Genomic DNA, 19,682 nt, shown 5'->3' on the forward strand with positions numbered 1-19,682 from the left:
AGGACTGGAAAGAAATGGAACCATCTAGAGCCTTTTGGAAGCAGCAGCACTCCTCGCGCGATCCCGCAGTTTGACAAGTTTGCCCCCGTCGCCCTCAATTCTCTCACGGTCCGCCGCTTCGTCTTCTTATACCCTCCTGCTGACTGCCCCCTCCCTCCCCGCACATCCTCTCCATCGGCGGTCTTCCCCCAAGTCGTCGTCTAAACTAAACCCTAATCCCCAAATCCCCGACGCAGACAACACGACGCGCACCTGCGTTCACGAGGAGCAAGCATGAGGTACAGCTCGTTGCGATCTTTTCCGTTGTTCTTGGATTCATGAGACGTCGTGTGGTTGCTTTTGGTGCTCTTCTGGTTGCGGCGGGATCGAACCTGTAACGGAAGAAAGGGAGGAAAAGAGAGGGGAGGAGAGGCGGACCTGTCAGCCATGTTAGGCGATGGTGCGGAAGGCGAGGATGAGGGATCGGTTGGGGTTGGAGCCGCGGTTCTGCCACCTGCCGAGGGAGGAGGAGAGGAACTCGCCCTGCGCGCCGTTGGGCTTGGCGATGACGTTGGAGAGGCCGCCATCGGTGAGGAGCGGGTTGGTGGGGCCGCCGACACGGACGGGGTCGTTGTCGTTGGACTCGTTGGCCAGGGTGCGCCATTCGGAGGTCTCGTCGACGGAGTGCGCCTCGAGGACGAGGCCGCACTCGGTGCACACCGTGTGCCCCCGCCGAGTGGTCGAACGCCACCTCCGTCTGCTTCTTGCAGTCGGGGCAGAAGGAGTTGCTCATCTCGCCCGACGGCTGCCTTCCCTCCCCTCCTGCCTTCCTTCCTTCCTTCCTCCCTCCCACCTCCCAGGCTCCCACGCAACCGGTGCTGTGAGGCGCGGCGCGGCGCGGCGCGGCGATTTGGGGGCGGTGCGGATAACATGCCGCTATTTTGCTCATAGGTTCTCAGCGGGTCGCGTGTTCTAGTTTGTTTGGTAAAATTGGCTTGGGAGACACGGATGCGCCTGAGAAATCTGTTGTTACTGACTTGTTTAGCGTGGTCGCTAGGAAATCTGAATCTATCAATCTTCTGATTGATGTAGCCATGCTCTTGATGCCTCCCGTAATCCTACATCTAGCGCTTATGTTTGTGCTTAATACTGCTTCCTTACTTGGGGTGAAATATGATATGATTGTGTCAAGCGGCCCGTAACCTGCAAGTTGCTGGTATTGGGAGATTTGAATTTCTGCGGTAGCATCTCTTGATTATGCAGTGCCTGCTTAGAGGATGAGATATTACATGTTAACTTTTGAGTATGGTTTTGAGGAATTTCATGGGCCTGATTTTGCTTTGCAGTCGCCACCCAATCACTAAGTGGGCACAGAGGTCTGACAGGGTGTTCTTGACGATAGAGCTGCCCGACGCCAAGGATGTGAAGCTGAACTTGAAGCCCGAAGGTCATTTCAACTTCTCGGCTAAGGGCTCAGATGACTTGCCCTATGAATTTGACCTTGAGCTGTTTGATGCTGTGAATGTGGAGGTTGGTTTACCATTTAGCACATGCTTTCTCTTGTGGATGTAGCATTTTTTCAGGTTCTAATTCCATTGGTCTTTCTGTTTGCAGGAGAGCAAAGCAGCTGTTGCCCCAAGGACCATATGCTACCTGATCAAGAAAGCTGAGAGCAAGTGGTGGCCAAGGCTGCTGAAAAAGGAGGGCAAGGCACCTGTGTTCTTGAAGGTTGACTGGGACAAATGGCAGGATGAGGATGATGAGGATGTTGGATGTTAGTATTTCAATTTTGATTTATTCTGTTTTTGTCTCCTTACTACTTTTTAATTTAGCTTGAAGTGACATGTTTTTCATATTGCAGTTAATGACTTCAGTGATATGGACTTCTCGGTAAGTGTCTATTTGAAAGCTATCTTTGATGATTAAGATGGGAACAAAGTTTCATGGTACTTTGTCATTGTAGAAACTGGACATGGGAGGTGCTGATGATGACGATTTTGAGGATGACGAAGACGATGTGGTTGAAAGTGCTAACAAAGGTAGACAGTTCTCGTTGTTATCCCAATTATTAATTTACATAAGGGTAGCTGTTCCTGAATTTAGCAGTAGATTTACACTGTCATGAGGGTCCTGACGTTCTACTACTTATTTGGGTGATGTGGATATTGGAATCATCTTGTTGATAGTTAGCTTGTCTCCAGAATTTATTTCTGATGATGTATTAACATGGTAGCCTAGAAGGTCTTGCAACCTCAGTATAAATAGTTCATGACTCGTTTCAAGTGACATCAACAGTAGAATAGGATTGCTCAATAGCTCACATATCGCCCTGTCAGCAAACGATGACAGAATCTATAGAATTTCATATTTCTTTGATACTACATCTTGATGTTTGGCTGCTAAAAATTTTGACAGCGATTTCATTAAATGTTCTGTTGTCTGTTGTGGACACTGCATTTCAAGCAGTTAGACCCAGTCATTTGCCGCGCATTGATTCATTCTTAGGCAAGACTTTGCCGGTCTTATGTGTTGATTTCTGCACAGTGATTTCTGGTCTAAGTCAGGGTCCAAGTGTAGTGGTCAAGTATTGATTTGCATACCAAATTGATGTGTGGAGTCATATTGAAAGTCCAAATTGTTTTGCTCTTGAAGACCATTTCAGCCTTCACTGGATCCATTTCTTTGGATTTTGAAGACACTCACTCTGGAGCTAATCTTGTTTTGCGGAATAAAATGCAGATGAAGGTGGTAAGACAGAGAAGAGCAACGGGGAGGAGGAAGCAGCTGCCGCAGCAGCAGCCGCTGAGGAAGTGAAGCCATGAAGAAGCATTTGAGTTTGCTCCACGCCATAGGTGTCCATGGTATCTAGCTAGGCTAAATGTTCCCTTAGATTTTTGGTGTAAAATCTGGAGGATGAATACAAAACAGTTGTGCTGTTTTAGTTTTATCTGAACCCTGTGAACTGCTGATATAATATTTGATCAGAGCTCATTTGCGTCCATCATGAAAGGTGCCTCTTGATGCGATTTGCACTGTAGCCGTCGTGTGATGCTGCTTGTGTTGATCATAAGTGAGAACATGTGTGATACTGCCTGAACAGGTGTGACGCTTCAAGTGCAATCAGAATAGAGGAACAGACACCGTCTCTCTGTAAACTGGATGCGAGTTGCCAAGTTCCATGTCATAATGTCGACCTAGCTCGACTCAAAATTTGAAGGAGTGGCATGTCAACTAAAAATAATTTTATGGAGTGGCACATCTCCTAATTATTTTACATTAAAATAATCAGAATGCCATTAACATTAAAATACTTGCCCGTTTGGGTATATAAGGTATTTTGCAGCAGCAGCCGCGTTGCTAATATACCGTTTGGTTACCATGGGATTTCAAAAATCTGGATAAAAAGGATCTCATAAAGTTCCGTCCAAATAAAGTTCCAAACACGCATGTAATCTAATAAAACACATCAGTTTTTTTTTTATCCAGGTTCTAAACTCATTTTTTTTATCTAGGTTCTAAAAATCTACCAGGAATCTAAACGGGACATAAAAATGCAGCCAAGCAGGTTAACTATCTTCGTATCAAAGAAAACCTATAGGATTTGATTTGTCCTAAGTCAAAACATTAAATCGACAAGTTTCTAGAAAATATTTTAAAAATAATGTAATAGATTTTGATAATTAACATATACAGAGATATAAATATTTATACTATTTTCTATACATCTAGTTAAACTAGAAATTGATTGACCTCTTCAAAATGGTATGTGTGTCCCTATCGAGACGAACACGGAGGAGGGAGTATCTTACTATGGAACTCACTCTATATAGAATTTAGAAGTCGTTTTGGACAAGATTCGAGTTAAATATTGGGAATATAAATCATCAATAACTTTTAAATTGTTGGGTTTATAAATGTGAAATTATATGAATAGATTTGTCTTGAAAAATACTTTCATAAAAATATACATATACTTTTTTTCTGAATATTTTATTATTTTTATAAAAATAAAAGGTCAAAGTTATGTTTTAGAGACTGTGTTGCTATCCTAAACGACTTCTAAATTCTATACGGATGAAGTATATCTATATCTCATCTCTCCAAAAACAATATGCATATTCTTATCAAGACGAAGACAGAGGATGAGTATCTATTATATCTATACTCAGTTTCTCCAAAAATGATGTATGTGTTATTATCGAGATGGAGACAAAGGAGGGAGCATGTATATAGATATAGATATTGATATTGATATTGATATTGATATTGATATTGATATTGATATTGATATTGATATTGATATAAATATAGATATAGATACAGATACAGATACAAATATAAATATAGATCGATGCTACCTTCATTCCAAAATAAATTCACATCTTGCACTTTGAGGAGTCAACCAATATCAAGTTTCACTAGGTTTACAGAAAATAGTATTAGCATTTGCATCTCTAAATAAATTTATTATAAAAAATATATGATGTAATTAATTGATGATGTCTATTTAGTATCGTGAACATAATTATTTTTTTTATATGTTTTGGTAAGACTTAGAGTTAATTAACTCTTCGAATTGAGCACTTATTTTAGAGCGGAGGGGGTAATATTAAGGTGCGAATCGATTCTTCTGATCTAGCTTTTCTTTAATCCCTAAAAGCACCTCGCTCTTTGTGTTCTATATATAACCCGGACTCAAAATGCATAGTCGGACGAAACCACTCATATCCAGTAATGATACAAGTCCGATTCTAAGACATACTGAGTTTCGTCGCAAACTAGTGGCACATTTTCTTTTGCGATTAGTATTGGCACATTCTCTAGTACTCTCTTAATCCTAAATTATAAGATATTTGAATTTTTTGACTCCAAATTTGACCACTCAAAAAAATTATACAAATATTGTTAAATTTATGTCATTTTTGAAGAACTTTTATTAATAAACCAAGCCATGACAAAAAATGAAATTTTGCAAAAATTCTTGAATAAGACGAATGATCAAACTTGGTGTTAAAAAGTTAAACGTCTTATAATTTAGGATGGACTGAAGAAAGATAACACTAGAAGAGGCCGTTCGAAAACAGTTGGCACCCCGTATTGGGCACTTGGCTACTTGATCGCTGACGTTGGACCGGGCCTTGTTCAGTTCATAAAGTATTTTGTAAAAAAACCAAAAATCCAAAATCTTGAGACTCCTACCAAAATTCTAACACCAAAATCTTTTGGTTTTGGTATTCACTTGCCAAAAAATTTTGCAAAACTGTTCAGATTCCCTTCACATCGAATCTTGCGTAACATGTATAGAGCATTAAATATAGATAAAAAATAACTAATTGCATAGTTTATGTAATTTGCGAGACAAATCTTTTGAGTCTAATTGTTCCGTTATTGGATAATATTTGTTGAATACAAACGAAAGTGCTACCATGTCCATTTTGCAAAAAAAAAATTGGAACTAAACAAGACTAATGTCCCTATTTAATTTTGCAAAAAGTTTAGAGCCAAAATATTTTGAACATGTTTACTTCTAAAATACAAAATAGCAAAAAATTTTTGCATTTGGTCTAAAATATTTTAAAACTAAACAAGACCCTGGTTCGCATAAGAACGGCACAATCGGAAAGAGGCATCTTTTTTGAGCGAACAGGAGAGGTCCGAAGGGACCTCTACTGGGGATTTTATTAAAAGGGAGAAACAAAGCCAACGTTACCGAAAGTTACAAGAAGAACAGGAGAGCATGAAGGAAAAAAAGCCTACTAGGGGACAAAAAAGGAGTGAAAGAAAATTAAAACTAGAACTAGAACTAAAGCTAAGAAACAGCTTGCTGTATCCATGACTCAATTGTGGGGAAGTGTTTTTTCTTCGCTCTCCAAAGGAGTTGATTGAAAGTGCTTTTGAAAATTTGTAAGCACCGAAGGCTGCAAGCTGGAATACCCCTGAAGACCGCATCATTGCGAATGGTCTAGGTACACCAACACATGATAATAATCACCTCCATGAAGAAACCTTTGCCTATTTGAGTTCTTAGGCTTTCAAATTTTTGAACCATATTTGGCGAACTAATCACAGTTAGCCCAATCAGCGACCAACACTCTTTGGCAATTGTACAATCAAGAAACAGGTGATCCACAGATTCTTCAATGCCGTCATCACAGAGGACACAACTATAGGAAGGAAGAACCATATGTTTCCTTCTTAAAAGATTCCGGGTGCTAACTCTGTCCAAGATAACGAGCCAAAAAAAATACTTTATGCTTCGGTTGGCAGGAAGATCTCCAAATCCAACCGAAGATTGGATGAACCTCAATGCTTCCCATAAGATGAGTGTAGGCCTGCTTGGAGGTAAAGGTATTGCTTCCCCAAATATACTGCCATATATCAAAATCAGAGCTGGGAGTTAAGTTCTGTATGATCTCTTGAAGGTCCTGGAACTGATCAAAGGCTTGAGTGGATAGCGGAAGGTTAAAAAGCCTATGAGCTTGAACATCTCTGAGGGAGATTTCAGTTTTACTGGCAAAGGAAAAGAGTTCAGGATAGGTTAAATTAAGAGGTTGGCCAATCCAACAGTCATGCCAGAAAAGACATGATGCACCATCCTTGACTTGAACAGAAGCCATGCCTTTAAACTTGTCAAGGAGCTTCAAGAGGTCTCGCCACCAGAAGGATCCCTTTTTTGTATGGTTTGGAAGCTTTCCATTGGAGTAATGTTTTTCCTAGACCAGGTGGACCCAAGGAATATCAGCACGATTGAAGAACTTGTGAAGCTGCTTCGTTGTGGTCAAATGGAATTGTAAGGCCCTGGTTGGTAGAGCTCCTATCGGTTTCAGTTTCTCTTACGCATTTATTATTCATACATTGTTCATAGAAGTTCTTTTTTTTTTCTCATCTCTCCTCTCACAGAGCCGGTGAGAGCAGGTGAAGCCAGTTTTTTTGCTTCACCTGCTCCATCCGACTCTGTGAGAGGAGATAGGAGAGAGAGAAAGAGCTCCTGTAAATAAATAATAGTACATATAAGTAAATACAAACTGGAGCCGGTGAGAGCTACCAAACTGGGCTGACTATGTGCAGGTAGGCCGAGACAGATCGGTCGGCTGGTATGCTTGCTGTTTGTTCTGAAATTCAAATCCCGTCGCCCGTCGGAAAGCTGTGCCGGCAACGCGCACTTGTGTGCCAGCCTGGATGCCCCACCCATGCCCAAGTGGCAAGCGGTAGTACTAGTGATAATGTGATTTGTGAAACCTTGGGACCACAGTACGGGAACTGAGAGTCCGCGAGAACTCATTTTGAGCGCAGCATTGTTCTCCAGTTTAAAAAACTTGAGGTGTTTGATTTGAGAAATATTGTAGCCCACGATCTTCCTACCTCTTTTTATTATTATTATTATTTCATTATTTGATTTGTGAAACAGACTAAGCTCATCCAGCACCACTTCACTTCCCACAAGTTAATTAGTATAAGCATGAGGAACATCAAATTTAAAAATTGACTCACGATGCACTACCCTTATCCGGTATGAGTTGGCTACTCGAACCAAACACCAATGCTTCGACAGGTTGCAAGGCCAGCCACAATACCATCAGATCTTCAGAAGATACAGAACGCCAACAACAGAACTTTGTACAGAGATTCATTTGTCGGTAACTGAGCTCTCCTGCAAACACTTTGCTCCTGTCAAAACACTTCGTGGATACAGCTGACCATGGTTCGCTCAATCCTTCCCATTTAATCACAACAGATTAGAAGATAATAAGTTCCTATGATAGATACCTCAACAAATGTCGACACCGATGCACAGACAACTAACTATGAAGCACACACAGACCACGCCTAGAGTGAATACATTATATCATAAATTGACACTTCTATGCACTGGCTCAGCTGTCAGGTAGTCTCCTATTAAGCACTTCTGGTGGTGGCCGAAGAGTGCAAACCATTTCTCTGGTCTTCCCGAAATAAACCTGCCAACAGAATGATATTATGCACGCAGCTAAGGGATTGGCAAGTTGCAAATGATGTCGGCAACTTTGGAAGATCTCAATATTCGCCATAATCATTGTCAGTGCGAAACTGTACCTGGTCCAGTGAATTTCTCAGCTTCCCCTCCATTTCTTCTATCATTTTCCCCATATTAACAAGGTGTCCATCAGCTACAGCAAGGGTCATACTCATCTGCAAATAGAAACAGATAGTTGTCACATTAGCTTCTTACAATTGTCTATATGCCTCGGTAGGGTTTCTAATCAAAGAAGTAATGCCCTACATAATGCTTATTTAGTTCAGAAACAGAGTATCATATGCTAGTTTGGTAGTTCCTATACAATTGAAAAGTTGCTAATTATTTTCTCAGCACATGCTATCTTGTTTCTACTGGGCTTCTAGGCTCTACTAAACTGCAAGTAACTTTGCAGTTCATTCGTTTCAACTTTGAAATATACATTTCTTTGTTAGTTCATATTAGGTAGCCTACAAATTAAAAAAATACCGTGCACATTAAGTGCACAAAGTCTCAGACCTATTAAATAAACAACAAGAGCAGTGGACAATAGGGATGCCAGTTAGTTATGCCTCAAATTAGAAGTAAGACACCTTGGTCAAAACAGTGCCCATGGTATGGGAAACATTTAACACTAGATGGACTAAGAAGAGAACAAGTTGGAGACAGAACCTGCCGTCTTATCGATCCAGACAAGTTGAAGGTTCCCGACTGCTTGTTGTCTGTTGTCAATGAGAGCATCACAGTGCTGTTCAAGCAGTAATGTGCCGCTCCTTCTTCTTCAGGACCAACCTATTAACATCAAAAAAGTGTTTAACTGTTACACCGAAACCTAACAAAACAGCAACACCAGGAGCTGAAATGAGCCAAAAAAACTAACTATTTGCCATCAAAGGTTAACACGAGGAAAACAGCTAGTCTAATAATTGGTTATTTATAAGCAAGGCTTCCATGAGTTACCTGAATAACATGAATAGCATCCCATGAACCAATCTGCATGTACCCTCTTTTTCCTTGTCCATCTGAAACCACCAATAAGAAATTCAAGTAAAACAAAGGTTTAACCTGTCCAGTTTAAAAACTGTCACTTCAGGCATTTGTGTAGACCTTTCTTAATTAAGAAGCATGCGATAAACCCATTATCTTCATCCTCCCAAATGTAAACAGACGAGATGCCACCTTCATAGTACCTAATAGTTAACAGAATATGTTGTTACTTGTTTATATCCACGTGATAGATAGGATCAACAAGATACTAAACTAAGGAATCATGCTGATCATAGCCTTCTTTCATATTGCATTTACTTAGCACTGCTGCTTTAAGGAGATAGCAACATGTAACATGAATCTTACTGGTCACGATACACTGAGAAAACTTCATTTGCCTCAACCTCAAGATTCCTCATCGCTTGAGAAGGAACTGTCCCGTCTTCCAAAGGGGGGTCATATTTATTCGACCAAGGAGATCTGCAAATCGACCACACAGTCAGCAAATGACAAAACAAAAGAGAGCCGCAAGATTTGAAGTTTACCCAACTACCCAACTGAATCAGAGTCATCTTTTTTATGTTGATAAATACTGAATCAGGCTCATTAATGCATCCATGGATCTGGCTCTACACACTAAATTTTATTGATTGGGAATGCAGACAGCTTTAGGTCTCAATTAGTAAGTTCAGTTCTGACCAATTGATTTGAAATAAGGGCTTTGCTTCAAAAATGATTTAAACTTTTGTTGTAAGAGTAAGACCATGATTTATTCATTCAGATCAGGCACTGCAATGAGACTCTATGCACCACAAAATAAAGATAGCCCAGTCTAACTAATGCCCACAACCTTCCAATGCTAATGGAGAACAAGACATCAATACAATGTAAAGGTAATCATGGGGGAAATCTTGAATTTCTGACCGGTAGGAGTCAGCGTCACGGTTATATTCGCATAGAATGTATGCCTTCAAGCTCTCCTTATCCATGCAAACCTGAAAAACAATAAACCGTTTGACCTTGTATATCAGTAAGAGGATGGAAGCACAGAAATGAGAGAGAAGCAAACAGAATCGAAGAATCTAACTGCACGCGACAGGGAAGCATTCATTCGGCGGGCAGCATAATTCAGATTCGGTGCCACTGAAACGTGTAAAAATGGGTTTGGACAAGCGCGATTCTACCTGACCTGTGACCTCGATTCAGACGAACCCAAGAAACGCGCATTTACCAAGAAACCCACGCACGGCGGAGGGTCCAATTCCCGCGAGCGATTCGAGACGAAGGAAGCAAATGCGTTGGCGCAGTTTAATCCCTATCCGAACCAGAGGACGCAGAGGCCGGGACCGGGACGGCGGAGGAGGGGTACCTGGAGCGGGAGGTCGACCTGGGAGAGGAGGTCGAGGGAGTGGTCGGGGAGGAGGGAGAGCAGCGCGTTGAGCGCCGTCTCCGCGCTCCGCGGCGGCATCCGCCGCATCAGATCCATCGCCGCCTCCATGAGGAACGGCTCTCTGCTCGCACGTACCTTCTATCTTCCTGCCCACCACCCTCCTCCCGTAGATCCCTCGTTTCTTCCCTTCTCCTGCGTCCTGCTGCTGCTACGACGTCGTCGTCTTCCTCTCCACTCGCTTCGGCTTCGTTGCTTTCGTCCTAATTCAGTTGGCCGCCTCTCAACCTGCTGCTCCTGTGGCTCTCGGATGTTCTTTCCATTTCAGTCTCTTTTGTTATCTTCTTGGATCCCTCTGTAATCTCTGTTTGCTGCTCATATCATCAAACTGCGTTTTTTGACGGTTTATGGTAGCCAAGCCCCACTACGGCCTACCATCAACCATTTGTTTTGATGTAAAAAAAAACATTAGTTTGATATATATATATATATATATATATATATATATATATATATATATATATATATATATATATATATATATATATATAGAGAGAGAGAGAGAGAGAGAGAGAGAGAGCGCGCGCTACAAATTCATGTCAAAAAGAGGCCAAATTTGAGCGGTGTACTGATATAGACATGATAAGCTCCTAATAGGAAAACAAATCATATAATACTTTGATAATACTCCACCTGTCCCAGAAAAAAAATGTAGCACAGTGTCATGTTTTAGTATCTTAAATTTGACTAATTATAGAATATTTATGCTATCAAATAAATAATATTATTATATTAGTTATGAAATATATTTTCAAACAAATTGTTTTGAAGCTATAAATGTGAATATCATTAATTAGAAATTTGATCAAACATGAATCACTTTAACTAGCACGCATCGTGTAGTCATATTTTCTTTTTGGAGTATCATAGAAATCCTTGGACAATGTAGTCGGACTGGACAGCACAAGTGATATATCTTTATTGCAGAAACCCTAACCTGGTACTCTCCTGTCATTTGATTTGCTGTAAAACCCTGCAGAGTACATAGGTGTTATTACACTACAGCACTTCTCCCATTTGATTTGCTGCCCGTGGGAACAAGAAAAATCCAAGGCTCGCAATCCCGGTGCACGAGTACTAACAGCTAGCATCAACAACCACATGACACCAACCAGCGCAAAATAAAAGCGTTGCCATCATCTTGTAGCAAACGACAGTCACAAAACACAAGGGATGGCATGCCCTGGAAGCAAGGGATGGCATGCCCTGGAAGCAAGGAAAGGATGGATGGCCACTTGAGAAACCAAATGATTCTGACTCAAAAGTAACGTGCATTTGTTGTAACATAAGGAACGCTGCTTAAATGCGAATGCAAGTAACCTAAATAATCCAGCTGGAAATACAAAACCCACATGAAACATTTCTTATATAGCTTGTCCCATTTGCTAAAAAAAACATCCATGGCTTTGACACCCCTCTTTGTAAGAGATGCTTAGTACAGGTTTGGTACACCAGCATGTGAGAACAACATGACAATACCCAAAATGTGGGGCTTCATATGTTTTAGTCTGTATATGTTCTACATTCTAATTGCTGACGACAAGAACAGCTAAGAATCTAAGATAGGCAGCACGCCCTAGCACCTCAAAATGGTGAAACCCACTTAGCTCACGTTTCCTGATAGTTTCCATCTCCACATGTTAACAGATCCAATTCTCTAGCACCTCAAAATGGTGAAATCCACTCAGCTCATGTTTCCTGATAGTTTCCATCTCCACATGTTAACAGATCCAATTCTGCCATCAAACCGTGCACATCATAAGCCTGCCAAGCTTAAGAAGCGAAGACTGGCATAAAGAGATTGCCTCCTACAATAGCAAAATATCTATGGAAGAACAAATGCATGGCTCCAGAGTGAAATAAAATAGTAAAATTATCTGAGCATACATGTAGGCTTTTGTTTGTGCCAGAATTTGCACTAAGAAGCACAAATCTTCAACAGTTCCATCAGTTCTCTTCAAAGTATTGGTGTAACAATTCAAAACAGACGCTCTACTTGAGATTATCAGCCACCTTTGTTTTGACTTTTGATATACGCTCCTCATAAGAAGCTGAAATAAGAAAACCAGGGAACATTTGTTTCAGATGTACCAAGAGAAAATGTTGAAACTAAGTATTGCATTGGAAGATTGAAAATGTATTGTAGTGTCCTAGGGATGGACATTAGGTGCCCATGCACAATGGGCTAAATTTATGGTTTAGTATTGGCCACCAACAGTCAAATATACTGTCAGAATATTCAAGATGATACTGGAAACTGATGGTCACACATAGAACATTGGTTTATCCATATAGAAACGTAATGACAGGAGAAATATTCTGCAAGTTGAGCCCATAAAAAGATCACAAACTTACGCTCTGTTTGTCGTGACAGGAGAGGAATATGGTTCCTCTTCTTCTGAAGCGTTTCTAATGAATTTGGTTCTGCAGTAGTATCTCACTTTTAGATTTTAGGGTATCAAATAAAACAAAGAAAATATTTGATTGTATGTACCTGGAAAAGGTAAACATGATGACGCTATGTGAAATATTTCAGCTTGGAGCATATGATGATGATATTCATCGTTGAAGTGTTCAGTCAGAGACTGGCTGGCATCTGAAATCAAATGATAGTCAATCACAATTGATACCCATACAAAAGGCAAAAATACAGTGAACAAATAGTGGAGAAAATACAACAGAGTGTCCAGCTTTATACACAAAAGAGAACTGAACTGAGAATACTTCTTTTTTTCTCCAAATTACTTGCTTAAATTTGCTGACAATATCAAGACATGGTTAAAATTTTTATGGCACAACTATATTCTGTTGATCCCATTTTAAGCATAAGAAGAAAAAAAGAAATGGATTGCCTAGAACTAACATTTTCAGTTAAATCAAGAACTGGAAGCAAAGTAAATAACACCTATGTACTCTGTAAAGTATACAGAGCTGCATATCATTGCATCAAGAAGGAGAAAACATGATAGTTACAAGTTTACAACACACATGCAACACAACTACTACACACAATAAGACAATTCATCTCAGATCCTGAGCGAGACCAGCCATAGAGAAAACAAGAAAGAGCGACCCCAACCAAACCGAAGAAAACACTACAATGCTTAACCAGAAGCATGAAGCTGTGCCAACCCTCTAGCAACCGCTAAACACCATAATGCCCTCTTAAAGGATTAGCCTAAGGACTCGTTACAGTGTTTCCAAAGGATCCAAGCACCCAGTGTGACTAGGGAGTCAAGGCTTTCTTGGAATTACTAGGAGTTCAGTCACTGGTTCGTATCGAAGTAAAATTATATGATCAGGTGAGCAAGTAAGTAACACATCCTTTTTTTGAGGACACATCAAAATATTAAATAATACTCAATGGCTACAGAATGATCTCTGAAAGTGATCTCCAAAAGTCTAACAAGACAAACCTGATGAGCACATAAAGTTGGCTTTATCAAATAGACAAGATCGTAAAATCAATGGAAGCTCTGGCGCCATTTTATATTGAGGTTTCCTAGGAGTTTTTGTAATATCCAATAGTGAATCAACTACCTGCGGTAAAATAAGAAAATTAGCGGAGGTAAGAAATCCTTACAAAGGCAACTACAAGCATTGTTTCACCAAAAGTACATCATTGACTCTTTGACAAAAGGAAGCTTAAGAGGAAATTGTACTTACAGATGGTGACTCAAGGCCTTGACCTATTAGAAATAGCACAGCTACCATGCAACGAACTTGATGCCACAGGAAAGCGCTACCCTTGATCATCATGGAGCACAGCTCATCATTGTTGGACCTAGAATATACCAAAGCATTTTTTACTTGGCATCAGAGGATATTAAATGCAAAATGAAATGAGTGTTCAACTACAATGTAAATTTAACCTTCTGTCACATGCAGAAATAGTAAATTCTGTAATGCGCCGCCTGTAGTTACTCACATTTGCTGCATCCATTTTACAAAAATTTCTAAAGTCATGTTCTCCAATGAATTTGGATGCAGCTTTCTGCATTTCCTGCTTGCAAATGAAAGTTGGTAGCTCAGTAAACATGGACAAGTCTTAACTCATTGGGCAAGTATAAAAATCAAGGGTAGTGAGAGTACCAATATATCCAAGTCCCCCTTCCAAAATAAGTATTTATATTCCCGGCTCAAACAGGTGAATCTGCAAAATAGCAGTGGGAGAAAAAAAAATCAAGTGCCAATCAGCAACCAGAGTAACATCATCATATAACTGGACATAATAACCTGATCACAAAAAGATGGAGCACTTTATCTCCTTAGAATTAACACTTGTCAATAGATATATCATATGTGCTTGTTTGCAAAATAGTACATTTATCCTTGCAAGAAAAATGAAGAATATAAAACATGGAACATAGCTAACCTTGCATGAAAATCTGCTGGAACAGGACACCAACCTAGTACACGTATATCTCTTGGAAGAATTCTATTCAATACCTTCACATAATCAATTTCTGTAGACCAAAAAAATATTAATGTGACAAAGACTAATTGCAAGTGAAGCTAAGATGCAATCGAGACATCTTCTAGGAAAATACTTCCTCCGTCCCAAAATAACTGTCGTTCTCACTTCCTGAGAAATAACTTTAACTAAATATATATCAAAAAATATTAATATTTATGTTACATAATTAGTATCATCAGAAAGATCTTTGAATCTAGTTTTTTAACAAATTTATTTGGAGATATAAATATTATATATATTTTCTATAAATCGAATCAAGCTTGCGACACGGAAACCAAAATGACAGTTAATTTAGGACAGAGGGAGTATGATACAAGGACAGGAGCAAACAAAATGTATTTGATAGGGGAAGATCGAGGTTTTCCCTTAGCAAGATAGCAAGTCATTTAAAGAAACAAATCCTATCATTACTCATGTCATTGCATTCCTTGGTGTCTATAACACCGCTAAGGGAATACAAGGCAGAAGCATACCGGATCTTTCATCTAACATGTCCCCTCCAACATCCTTTATGTTCGATCGCAGATATAAGGAAATCACCTGTGTGTGGAAAAGGAGTAAAACATCTCTTCAGAGCGCACTACCCACTGCAGATAACTCCATTTCAGCACACTACCAAATAAAAAATTATAGAATACAAAATCAAACAATTTTCAGCAGAGTGCATACAGTCAACAATCAACATTCTGTAAATCTCAGACTAATTATACTCTTTATAAAAAAAATTGCCTCTACATTCAACAATGTGATACAAAAAAATTGTTCCATACAAATTTGAAACCAAATAGTTAAATACTACCCATATAAAGGGGAAAATAGAAAAAGGAGAAGTTGTTTTTATCTGGATTTGACAAGTTACATAGTGATCACTCCTATAATCAGTAGCAACAAGCCAACAAGTATTGGTTCAATAGGTACGATTCTTGTGACCATGTTGTCGCTGTATTTTTAGCACTAAAAACAGACAAGCATCACCTCAGAAATCAGAACACATATAAGCCTGCACGGGTGCTCTTAATAGCATGAAAACCAGAGACAAAGCATTACTCCAGAATACATTGGAGTTTTGGAAAGTGTTATTTATATAGCATTAAAGTCAGTACCAAAAAATACTCCAGAACACAAAAAAAGCTAAGAGCATGATTTACAAGTATAAAGAAGCATATAATCAAACAGGCATTCATTAGACTCTGGTGTTTGAGTTACTTGCCAGAATAACAGGGTTTCTGCAGGTACCTGTCCAGTAGCAGAAACTCCTTTGTCAGTTCTTCCACACCTCGAATAGCATGATTCTTTCCTACTGCCAACCATAAGTTTTGCTCTTTCCAGTGCTTTAAATATCTCAGACTGATAAAACAAGATAGAGTTTCTTGAGGAAATGAATTCGGACATAGCAAAGCAAACAGCTCAACAGGGAAATCACCTCAACTGTTGGCTCAGTGTTACCTTCCGAAGAAAAACCATAGAATCTGCACAAGAACAATCAGAGCCGTATGAACAGGGAGAAAAGAAAGATCACAAGTAATACAAGTTGAATAAGAACCAGCTAAGAACAGAGCACATGAGCTGATGCCAAGAGAAGGTCAAACATTTTAAGGAAAAAGAAACATGTTACAAGATTAGAGAAGGAGCATTGTTTTTTTATAAAAATATATTTTATTTGTTTGGGATCAAAGGTAAGCAGTTCAGTAACTCAATTGAATATCAACAATTGCTTTTATTACTGACATGACTACACAAAGACAGTCAGTTTAAAGAAAAAAAAAACTCTTGGCATGCAGCATTATAGTAGTTTATTTCCACTGGATCAGAGAGTAGTAGGATTCTAATGAAAGAATTCACCAGAAACCATTGGACCTGTTTGGATCACCTTTGGATTATAGTAATAAGCTAAATTAATCTCTAGGTGATCGAAAAACCCTAGATTATGGGTTGGGTTATAATAGTCCAGTCAACAGACTACTCGAATCCTATAATCCATCTCAAACCTGCTAATACGAGGTGCTCAAAAGACGAAATCATGTAATCTAGAACATATAAACCAAGGATCCAAACAACCCATATTATTTTAATCCGTAATCCACATTATTATAATCCCCTTCACAACTCAGATTCCAATAATCCAAAGGTGATCCAAACAAGCCCTAAAGAAACGATTATCAAGTTAAAATTTATGAGTAGAAGAATTCATAAGCAGGCTAAATGAAGCATGCATGTTCTATTTGGAGGGTAACACACCTCTGTCCGAAGTACATGACTTTGAGAGCAACTAGTCGCTTTGGGCAGTGACTTAAATTCCCCACATGTCGACCTGTGCATTAAATAAAATATTGCAGTAAAATTCTGCAGAACAGTTGTAATGTAGTTCATGTTTCCAATAGTCAAGGGGAAAAGGAAAACTAGAAGCAAACCACAATACAGACATACTGAACATTTATGAAAGCAAACATCATTGATTCATTTCTCATAGTAAAAAAAAAATCCTAAAATAGATGTAATTGGCATATCTTCAACAGCACCTGTTCTTTTTGTACGTTTGCTTGAATCATCTGGCAAACCATTGCCTTCTGCATTTACATTGCACTGTAGATCAAAGGCAAATACATTAATCATGTAATGCTCACGATAAGAATGAACTAGATCAGATAAGAATTTCTTCTAAAATATGTACCTGTACTTCATTTGCAGTGGATACTACTGTGTGATCAAATTGAAAGCTCAAGTCTTTCTCCAAAGTGCTACTTTGACGAAATTTTGCATTATGCTGTGCAGTAATGGATCCAACATTGCTCTCCTTTAGAAGAATAAAGTTAGGCAAGGCATCAACAGCAAGAACCTCATGGTATATGATATGCAGTACATTGACTTGCTTTCGCAAAAGATACCAAAGTCAAGATAATTAGAATCCTACATATGCAAATGAATTAACCTAAACTTTTTGAATCTTGTGTGGATGATGAATCACGCTTGAGTTCCACGCATTCATATGAGTATGCATATAACAGTGTTGAAGATTTGCCATAAAGATATATCGAAGTTCGTTTTCAGATAGTCATGGTCACAGCCAATATTAAGGACAATAATCTAACATACAATTATAAAAGAACAGAAACTTTCTATTAGCATGTAAATAAACAACTAATCCGGTTGTCAAAATTGTACAGATATCTCATGGAACAGAAACTTTCTTTTAGCTATCATTTTCCAGCCAACAAGTAATCACATGGAACAGTTATTACAAATTGTACCAAAACCTCACACTATATTAGTTATTACTCTCCAAAAGGTTAAAATGGTATAAGACTGTAAGGAAAAAACTAATCCAATTGTCAGATCCCTCGTGTCTATAAGGCTATTTAATTAAGGAACAAAAGCGCTCCAGCGTATCTGCAGCCGAAAGAGAGTGAAGAGCGTCACCTTGAATCCGCATGTACAGCTCGAAGCAATCCTGGCCAGCCTCTGGTTCTCTGCCTCCAGCTCCTAGCCACATCCAAGTTCCAACCCACAATTTAGTTAGGAGGAGAAAAAAGTACCAAACTCATGGCAACAACTAGGCGAAGACACACATAGCAAGCACAATCACAAGTGCGGCTGGGGTTCCACACCTGTACGCGCGTCCGCAGCGTGGCGACCTCCGCCCGCAGCGCCGCCGCCGTCTCGGTGTCAGCCTCAGCCGCCGCCATGGCAGCCTCGCCCAGTCAGAGGAACCCTTCTTCGCTGGCCGTGGCCGGTCTGCGGGTCGGGTCACGTTAGGAGGAGGCCCAGGCCCGCCTGTCAGTAAAACGCGACCCGTTAAGGACCGAGGGCGCGGATCGGGTTCGCGGGTGCGCCCGGGATTTGACTGGTCAGGTTGAGGCGTTGTTCAGTTCCCAAAATTTTTAGATTTCAACATGGTAGCATTGTCTTTTTTATTTAATATAAACATTGTCCAATCGTAATTAGGTTTAAAAGATTCATCTCGCAATTTACAAATAAATTGTGCAGTTAGTTTTTATTTTTATATATATTTAATGTATCATGCATGTGCCGTAAGATTTGATGTGACGAGAAATCTTTTATGAACTAAGAGGGTGTTTGGGACTGCTCCACAAACTCCACTGTGGAGCAGCTCCAAAAAAACTGTAGTTTGTGGAGTACCTCTGTGCTCTCCCAACTCCACTCTTTTTCCTCGAACTAAGTGTGTGGAACTGAAACCGTTTGGCTAAAAAACATAGAGCAAAGCTGAAAAACGTGGACCCCTAAACAAGGCCTGAAGAGAAAGTACTCCCACCATCCACAAATAAATGCACAACTCACTTCTCGAGAAAACTAAAAATATAACAAATACTCCCTCCGTCCATGAAAGAGTCAATTTCTAGAGTTGTTCTAAGTCAAACTTTTTAAACTTTGACCAAATTTCTAGAAAAAAATGCTAAGATTTATAGTATCAAATTAGTATTACTAGATTCATCATAGAATATATTTTCATATAATGTGCATTTTATATTATAGATGTTCTTACTCTTTTCTATAAAGTTAGTCAAACTTTAAAAAGTTTGACTGGCACGGATCCTAGAAATTGATTCTTTCGTGGACGGAGAGAGTAATATCATTATTTATATCTATAAATAAGTATATTATAAAATTATATTTCATGTTCAGTCTAATAATAAATATTAGTATATTTATATATCTATTTGGTCAAACTTAAAAAGATTTAACTTCTTAGGAAAAAAGGACATGCACTATTTATGGACGAGGGAGTAAAACTACCTGCAGATTATATCGGCGCCCGTTATCTGATCTGATTTGGCGGCGAA

General features: G+C 39.4%; 3 protein-coding genes across 7 annotated transcripts; 1 reads left to right on the top strand and 2 right to left on the bottom strand.

Annotated features, from left to right (window-relative positions):
* Nucleotides 1–2,988, top strand: LOC8080752 (uncharacterized protein OsI_027940). The gene is made up of 6 exons (XM_002465155.2): nucleotides 1–278; nucleotides 1,326–1,509; nucleotides 1,594–1,753; nucleotides 1,841–1,869; nucleotides 1,943–2,018; nucleotides 2,719–2,988. Exons 1-6 carry the CDS (start codon nucleotides 274–276, stop codon nucleotides 2,799–2,801), a joined length of 537 nt encoding a protein of 178 aa, XP_002465200.1. The 5' UTR covers nucleotides 1–273; the 3' UTR covers nucleotides 2,802–2,988.
* On the bottom strand, nucleotides 7,572–10,772 carry LOC110430037 (probable F-actin-capping protein subunit beta). The gene is made up of 8 exons (XM_021446888.1): nucleotides 10,329–10,772; nucleotides 9,884–9,954; nucleotides 9,326–9,439; nucleotides 9,080–9,162; nucleotides 8,933–8,994; nucleotides 8,645–8,764; nucleotides 8,053–8,148; nucleotides 7,572–7,937 (listed from the first exon to the last, which is right to left on the bottom strand). Exons 1-8 carry the CDS (start codon nucleotides 10,455–10,457, stop codon nucleotides 7,854–7,856), a joined length of 759 nt encoding a protein of 252 aa, XP_021302563.1. The 5' UTR covers nucleotides 10,458–10,772; the 3' UTR covers nucleotides 7,572–7,853.
* On the bottom strand, nucleotides 11,711–18,633 carry LOC8080753 (tRNA pseudouridine(38/39) synthase). 5 transcript variants are annotated; one of them, XR_002447230.1, is made up of 17 exons: nucleotides 18,489–18,633; nucleotides 18,301–18,363; nucleotides 17,555–17,677; nucleotides 17,403–17,466; nucleotides 17,122–17,194; nucleotides 16,307–16,352; nucleotides 16,120–16,230; nucleotides 15,357–15,423; nucleotides 14,782–14,872; nucleotides 14,499–14,559; nucleotides 14,279–14,409; nucleotides 14,073–14,190; nucleotides 13,823–13,946; nucleotides 12,901–13,002; nucleotides 12,762–12,830; nucleotides 12,294–12,457; nucleotides 11,711–12,142 (listed from the first exon to the last, which is right to left on the bottom strand). XR_002447230.1 is itself a non-coding variant. In XM_002467737.2 (16 exons), exons 1-16 carry the CDS (start codon nucleotides 18,564–18,566, stop codon nucleotides 12,399–12,401), a joined length of 1,380 nt encoding a protein of 459 aa, XP_002467782.1. In that variant the 5' UTR covers nucleotides 18,567–18,633; the 3' UTR covers nucleotides 11,711–12,398. The 5 variants fall into 5 exon arrangements, 1 of the variants encoding a protein (XP_002467782.1); XR_002447231.1 differs by having other exon boundaries at nucleotides 11,711–12,170; XR_002447228.1 differs by having other exon boundaries at nucleotides 11,711–12,178.

This window comes from Sorghum bicolor, chromosome 1 (genome assembly GCF_000003195.3).
Source record: "Sorghum bicolor cultivar BTx623 chromosome 1, Sorghum_bicolor_NCBIv3, whole genome shotgun sequence".
NCBI classification, from domain to species: Eukaryota; Viridiplantae; Streptophyta; class Magnoliopsida; order Poales; family Poaceae; genus Sorghum; species Sorghum bicolor.

What these genes read in the sequence shown, in the direction of transcription:
- LOC8080752 (XM_002465155.2), top strand. An exon ending in TTGATGCTGTGAATGTGGAG is followed by an intron (nt 1,510 to 1,593) that starts GTTGGTTTACCA and finishes TTCTGTTTGCAG; the next exon opens with GAGAGCAAAGCAGCTGTTGC. An exon ending in GGATGATGAGGATGTTGGAT is followed by an intron (nt 1,754 to 1,840) that starts GTTAGTATTTCA and finishes TTCATATTGCAG; the next exon opens with TTAATGACTTCAGTGATATG.
- LOC110430037 (XM_021446888.1), bottom strand. Translation starts at nt 10,457, where the DNA reads ATGGAGGCGGCGATGGATCTGATGCGGCGGATGCCGCCGCGGAGCGCG. An exon ending in ATGCTTCTTAATTAAGAAAG is followed by an intron (nt 8,995 to 9,079) that starts GTCTACACAAAT and finishes TGGTGGTTTCAG; the next exon opens with ATGGACAAGGAAAAAGAGGG. An exon ending in CTGGATCGATAAGACGGCAG is followed by an intron (nt 8,149 to 8,644) that starts GTTCTGTCTCCA and finishes TTCTATTTGCAG; the next exon opens with ATGAGTATGACCCTTGCTGT.
- LOC8080753 (XM_002467737.2), bottom strand. Translation starts at nt 18,566, where the DNA reads ATGGCGGCGGCTGAGGCTGACACCGAGACGGCGGCGGCGCTGCGGGCG. An exon ending in CAAACGTACAAAAAGAACAG is followed by an intron (nt 17,195 to 17,402) that starts GTGCTGTTGAAG and finishes TTTAATGCACAG; the next exon opens with GTCGACATGTGGGGAATTTA. An exon ending in ATCATGTTTACCTTTTCCAG is followed by an intron (nt 12,831 to 12,900) that starts GTACATACAATC and finishes ATACTACTGCAG; the next exon opens with AACCAAATTCATTAGAAACG.